Source organism: Prosopis cineraria, unplaced genomic scaffold, assembly GCF_029017545.1.
Source record: "Prosopis cineraria cultivar Desert tree isolate PC_DT_omini unplaced genomic scaffold, ASM2901754v1 PC3, whole genome shotgun sequence".
Lineage (NCBI taxonomy): Eukaryota > Viridiplantae > Streptophyta > Magnoliopsida > Fabales > Fabaceae > Prosopis > Prosopis cineraria.
Window position 1 is genome coordinate 8,408,190 of NW_026555334.1, and position 7,226 is coordinate 8,415,415.

General features: G+C 30.1%; 2 protein-coding genes across 2 annotated transcripts in view; one reads left to right on the forward strand and one right to left on the reverse strand.

Moving 5' to 3' along the window:
* Window positions 1-709: 709 nt before the first annotated feature.
* Window positions 710-1,188, reverse strand: LOC129305353 (peroxidase 49-like). The gene is made up of 2 exons (XM_054945406.1): window positions 1,057-1,188; window positions 710-949 (listed from the first exon to the last, which is right to left on the reverse strand). The coding sequence occupies exons 1-2, from the start codon at window positions 1,186-1,188 to the stop codon at window positions 710-712; spliced, it is 372 nt and encodes a 123-aa protein (XP_054801381.1).
* A 5,657-nt stretch (window positions 1,189-6,845) lies between these two features.
* LOC129305354 (uncharacterized) overlaps window positions 6,846-7,226 on the forward strand; it is a 7,770-nt gene continuing 7,389 nt past the window's right edge. The window contains 1 exon segment of the mRNA XM_054945407.1: window positions 6,846-6,866. Coding sequence (XP_054801382.1) covers window positions 6,846-6,866 — 21 coding nt within the window.

Genomic DNA, 7,226 nt, shown 5'->3' on the forward strand with positions numbered 1-7,226 from the left:
CTAACAAATTGTAATTGAATTCATGTGTTCATAGTTTTTACATTTACATAACTATCGTGTATATATATATATATGCATATGAAGTATGTGCTTCCATTATTTTCAATGATTATTTCATTAAGTTTATAAAAGACTCATTGATATACTTTTCATTATTTTCATTAGCTATAGCTAGGATGTTATTCATTGAAAGATGTTTGATTTGGTCTCAGATAGTAGTGTAGTTGATATTGCATGTTGTGCTTACCATCGAGGGATTTTGCTAAGCCTAGTGGGGATTTATTTTGTAAATATTTTCTTTTAATGTAATTATGAAATTTATGTATTATGATAAAAATAAGATTAGATGCTCTACATATACTATTGTTAGAATCTTGACCTTTTAATACATTGACTATTTGCTATTGGGCAGCGAAGATTCGTATTATGATTGTTGTTTTGTAAAAGTCTCTTGTTATAGATATTTAGGCTATCCTATTTATAGAGGAAGTGCTGCCCAAATTTTGATAAAATATTTGATATTTTGATTTATTTTAAAAGTAAATATATATACATATAATCATACTGATAATATATCATATGTATTATTTCATAACTTTCATTAATCATTGTTCAAAGATTTATGTTTGTATATGTAATCTGTGTGGATCACACTTAATTTTTGGGGGCGTGACAGAGTCGTCTGGCAGCATCAAAAGATCACCTCCAGTCACAGCAACTGAAGACGAAACCGCCAATACGGCATCATTAGAAGATCTCTATCTCTCCTTTCTCTCTCTCCATCTCCTTCTCTACTGTCCCTCCTCCCTACTTTCCCTCTCTCTCCTCCATGCATTCTCCTTCTCCCCTCTCTATCCTCTATACGCACGGCAAGTAGAGTTGTAGCTCTCAAGTTGTTCCTATTTACAGGTAAAGTAAGGCCCTCGGAGCTATAGTCTCTTCTTCTGAGCTTCACGTCCCAATAAGGCCCCCAAGCTGAAATTATCATTTGTATGTGAGGTTATGAAATGTTTAATGAGAGTATAGGAAGAGACTAGAGAGAAAGAGAGAGATCACAAGGTGGACGGAGTCTTTGATGGCAACGGTGAGGATGTTGGCGCAGAAGACGATGTCGGGGCAATCTTTCTCGACCTCCGACTTGATGGCGTCGATCACTTTGTCGCTGTGAGCCAAGTTCTTGTTGGGCATTGCGCACTTCTCTCCCTTGAACTTGGAGGTGTCATCTAGCAAAACCGAGCCATCTCATTGACCTCCAAGAACCCATATTTTGATCAATATAGGAATTAATCAACTAAGATGAGTTTGTGGGCTATGAGTGAATTGTGAGAGTGTTATGAATGAATTGGAGTGCTACTAAGTATGTATATATATATATAGATGAGGATAGGCTTGGAACTTGGCAGTGGTCAAATACCAAGGTGGTTAGATCTCTCCTCCGCCTGAAGGACCTTGCATGCATGCGCTGTTGTTGAGCTCGTGTCCTTTGTAAAGAAGCGATGTGTCTCTATTCTCCCCCAATTTTTTATTAGAAATAGAGATGTGTTGTTGATAGGAAGAGAGAGAGGGAATGGACATGCACTCCTTGTTGCTTGGCTCTAATTCCTTGGTGCCTTCTATGTTAGCAAGCTGGTGCAGAGATGGCCAACGGTGAAGATCGGAGGATGACAAGAGATGATGAAGAACAATAAGGTCATTATCTTTGACTACACCACACATTCCGTTGAGGATGACCAAGGTGAGGAGGCTCGTGGCAGGGCATGCATGTGTGTTCAACCTGACTGTGGAAGAAGAGAAGAATTTTTTAATTGTAAAAAATATTGGTGGGACCCACTATATAATATTTTATAAAAAAAATTAAAAAATTTAAATGTAAGTCCCACTAAACAAAAAAATGGCAGGGTAATGGAATAAAAAAATTTTAAAGTTGAGAAATATAAATGATTTATAGTTAACTTTGAAAATATTTGTAACCTTTTGCGTGTATTTCAAGGACATTTTTTACCTTTAATCCTTTATATAGTTTAGAAAGATTTTATGTTGTTGTTTTTTCATAAATTAAGGCCTTGTTTTATATAAGGCAAGTAAAAGAAGAGGTAAGAGAAAACATGTTTCCGTTGTTCTGGTATGAAGGTATGGTTATTGCAAAATTTTCAATACATAGTCATGTTTGGTATGTGAAAAGATACTTTTATAAAAAAAATGAGAAACACATTAGTTTTATATTTAGATAGATTAAATGTTTTGTGTACCTTGAATTTGAGTGAAAAAAATATTACAAGAGACCTTATAAGATTATTTTAAATTTAAGAAAGAAGAGAAATTTAGTTGTTTCACTTTTAAATTATTTCTAATCATTCTCTCTCTCTCTCTTTCATTCTACCAAGCTTCATTAAGTAAAATATTTTTGGAACAATGAAACTTTCAATTCCTTAAATTATCTTTTGTTTTTAAAGGTTTTTATTTTTTTTTAACTTAAATAATTATGTTTCTTTTAATTAATTTATATGACTACCATTAATATTTTATATTCATATAAGTAAATTTTAATTGTGTTATCTTTTCTTTAAATAATAAGAATCACATTAATATGTGAGACAAACTTAAGGAATGAAATCGATAAAAATTAAACTGGAGTGATCAAATCAATAATTGAGGTATATTTGAAAGACTAAAAATTTAGTTATCCCAATAGTTTTTTATTCCTACACATGGCAAGCATTTTTGTTTTTGCCAAATCCATCTACTTTCCACACCTATAGCTGTTCCATTGCAAAAATTTTCCTCTTTCAAGTTTCACAAAAAAAGAATTCTTTTATAAAAAAAAGACACTATATTCATAAGTCAGTATAATTGTATCACTGTTCATCAGGAACAACAAATTATCAAATGTGCCAAAGACGTTGAGTCTCAATTGATGACAAACTGTTCTGAACTCCCTTACCATAGTTTACCCAAATGTAAATATATGTAAGAATTGGTAGAGCAGGTGTTTGAATAATACTTAAAGATTACAAAGCGTAAATGATTACAAGTCTGGAATAAAAAAAAACTATCTGATAAACCTAAGAGCTATGGGTGTAAGTTCTTGGACTCATCCCTGTGTTCTCTTTTTAAGATTTGGTACTCTATTTATAATGACAGAGCAATGATGGTCTCTCTCATGGAATTTGGAACATTTTTGTGAATAATCAGGGATTCCTTACATATGGTCTGCAAAATTCATGGCACAGTTTTTCATCATTGTGTTCCATTTTTATATAACTCACCTGTTCCTTCGGGATACTTGGGAATAACGATTATGTTCCCGTGAGATCTGGGATCGTTTGAGATTATGACTTTATGTACCGACAGTCTAAGGAGTAGGTTTGTAATTGGCGGGATTTTGACACACTTATCTGATTGAGGCTTTCTCTTGAGATTTTGATTGGCTCTTTTGTTTATATTATTGATTGGGCTTGACTCTTCAGTTATTTAGCCCATATGACTTTGTGGCCTACTCAGATGCCTTGACAGGCAATATTTCATATTTAACCCAAACAAAAACTTATCTCTTATTCTATGTAACCCATGCAACTCAAGCTAGTAATTTAAAATTTAGGAGAAGTTATGTCATAGGCACAAGAATTTAATATTTGAAAAGAAAAACTTTTATCCTTTTCATTCCATAATATAAGATAAAGCTTTAATTTTTTTTTATTCTAAATATAAGGCGAAGGCAGAATAACTGATTTTTTTTAATTTTATCTCTTGTTTATTTATGTCATTTGAATTCCTAAATAATTAGTCACATTTTACAAGTTTTTTTTTGTCCTTTATATAAATCATTTCCTTTTGATTTTTATAACTTTTGATGTAAAATTGTAAAAGTATTTTCCAACAAATTCTAAAAAGAAGTACAATATTTTAGTTGTCAAAAAAACTCTTCCCATATTTCAAATCACTCTTTTTTTAATGCAGGGACAAAAATGAAAAAGTGGTTTATTTTAAGACATTTTATTATTCTAACTAACTTACTTGATTTTAATGAGTTGTTAGGAGTGCCTTATAAAAAAACAAGAGGGATTAACAATTTGTTATGATCATTAATTACAAAAAAAGGATAAAATTAAAGTTACAAATTTTTTTACAATTTCAAGGTTATAATTAATATTTCTTAATAAGCAAAATTTTTTAATTTCATATTATATTAAAGACATGAGTAGTATGTATTTTGCCCCAAAAAAAAAATATTTCTGTAAGAAGGAATAAAAAATTAAATAAATAAATAAACTTATTCTATTCATAGAAATACTATGATAAACTTACTCCCCTCTCGATCCAAACATTTTAAATAGACGGAGTCATTGTATCTTTTTCAAAAGAGAAAAAATATATTTCATATTCATAAATTAAAAAAATATTGCTCTTAAAATGCGTCCAAACGATGATGTGTACAAAACCAATGGAAAGAACATGAGCTTCGTCCGATGCAGAACAGATAAAATCAAAATTCAAAAGCATTTGGAAATGGACAACAAAAGAGTGAAAAAAAATATATAAAATTACCTAAAACCCTACTACAAGCATCTATCTCTATATATAAAATATTTTAATAGATAAAAATGTATTATTTAGTTAAAATTATAATGATTTTTTAATTTTACATTAAATAATGTTACAATTAATATCATGGTGATAGTAAGTAAAGTACACAATTAATATCTCTTTCTTTTTCAAGACAATAAGGGAAAAATAGAAGAGACAAAATGAATATTTTATATTTAGAGATCAAATGAGCTTCCAAAAAATAATTTATACATAGGGACAAAGGGTATGCCTCTTCAACTTCAACTTCAATTTCAAAGTATCTGAAAAGAATATTCCACAATCTGCAACTATGTGTACACACAGTCCTTCTGTTTAGGACATTGGAGCTAACACTGATGATATTTAGCCTAACTCTATCCTCCTTCAATTTTTTTTTTTTTGTAAATTTGTCCGAACATATGGAAAGAATGTGGATGGAGATGCTAACGAGAAAGGCAAAGAATATGATGCTTAGCTCTCTATCTTATCTAAATAGTGGGTTGATGATAGAGCATGGTAATATTATGCAGTTCATATATTTGACACTGCTTAACGCAACAAGACTTTAGTGCCCTTTTGGGTTGGAGTTGAACAAACGAGATGATAGATAATCATGATTTTAAAAGTGATATTAATCAAAAATGATATTGATAAATAATTATTTTTTTTGACACCTTTATTTTATAAGTGACTATTAGAAAGTTAATTCTGATTGAAGTCATCAAAATTACGTTTAGATATATAATTATCCAGAAAGATATAATATTTTATAAATTTTTTTAATTTTCTATAATTAATATTATCAAATATAATTTTTTAATAAACATCCAATAGTAATTTTTGAACTCAGAAGCACTTTCTAGTAGCTTCTACTCAATATGCGGTAAAGAATTCAAATCATAATGATTGGGATTTTCAAAAAAGGACGAAGGGGTAAAAAATTTATAAAAGTTGTCAACTAAGAATATCCAGTAGTCTAAAGTGAGAAAAAAATGGGTCAAAATACATTGTTGTCCATATACTTTCCTTTTAAGAGTGTTAAGTATCATGTACTAATAAGTGATTATTTTTCCTCCTAAATCATTTTTCAGAGGACCAAAAATCTCCCTCCATTAATAAAGGGAGATTTTTGGTCCTCTAAAAAATGATGTAGGAGAAAAAATAACCCACTTATTAGTAGAAGGTGCATAGCACTCTTTAAAAGAAAATATAAAAACAAAAATGCACTTTAACTCAAGAGTAAATATTAGTGATTACTTTAATTTAAGCAATAACTACTTTTTTTTGGCAATGACTAAATTGGAACGAGCAATTACAACTTCCACAAGGAATATTGTAATTGCTCGTTCTATTATGAAAGTTGTAATTGCTTGTTTCATTTTAGTTATCACCAGAAGAAAGTAATAATATTTAAATTAAAGTAGTCGCAGGTATTTACAGCACCTAGACTTCAATGAATCAAAAGTTTGCAAAAGAAAAGTTATTCATTGTTGTTCCATTCCAGTTATTGTTAGAAGAAAATTAATCATTGTTAAATTAAAGTAATCACTAATATTTATTTTTTTTATTTTAATGGGGGGTTTTTTAGTTATTTCATAAAAATTATTAATATCTAAAAGGTCCCTAAGGACTTGAGAAGAAACTATGATATTTTGTGAAATATTATTATCATTTGTATATTTCAAGGGGTTAAAGTATATTTCCTCATATACTTTTCTTTAAAAAGTGCTGGGCATCCTATACTTGTAAGTGAAACATTTTTTTCCAAACTATTTTCCAGAGGAGCAAAATCTGCCTTCGTTAATGGATGACTAATGAAGGAGATTTTTACTTTTTTGAAAAATGATTTAGAGGAAAAATGCCTCACTTAGTAGTATAGGGTGTCTAGTACTCCCTAAATGAAAGCACAAGGGCAAAAAAGCACTTTAACTTGAGCCAAAATACCTATAACATTATCTAAGTTAATGCAAAAGTGATCAATCCATTAAATCTCAAACATTAACATTTAAACAGATGTTGACCATTTTTTTCTAACTTGAACTAAAAAAGAGGCAAAAATATCACAAAGTCATTAGTCAAGGGCATCTAATAACCTAAAGTAAAAAAAAAAGACAGGAATACCTATAATGTTACTTTAATACGTATAACAGTGACCAATCCGTCGAATCCTTTCAACATTGACCGTTTGAGGAATTTGACGGATTAATCACAGTTGCACCTACTAAATTAACGTTATAAGGATTCATGTCCTTTTTCTTACTTTAGATTATTAGATACTCATGGCTGATGACTTCATGGGTGTTTGCCTCCTTTTTTAATCCATGTCAGCAAAAAAAAAAAAAGAAAAAAGAAAAAGGTCAATTTTTGCTTTGGTATCAGCTAAATGGTTAACGTTTGAGAGATTTAATAGATTAGTCACTCTTATACCACCTTTAGACTATTGAATGTTGTTAGCCAATGACTTCGTAAGTATTTTTGTCCTTTTGCCCTTCAACAAATTATCCAAATGATGCAAAATGAGTGTCATAATCACTTATATGGGACTTAAACAAGATTGCAATAAAATGTTACTGCTAAACCAAACAGGCACTTCTTATTATCGTTGCAGCCTTGATTATTGTAACCTAACACCAATAGAATGGTTTGTAGCAGAGTGATTA

Bases quoted from the DNA above. Each gene is read 5' to 3' on its own strand.
- LOC129305353 (XM_054945406.1), bottom strand. From the start codon at position 1,188: ATGCCCAACAAGAACTTGGCTCACAGCGACAAAGTGATCGACGCCATC. The intron at 950-1,056 runs GTGATCTCTCTC...TGGGACGTGAAG, and splicing joins TCAAAGACTCCGTCCACCTT to CTCAGAAGAAGAGACTATAG.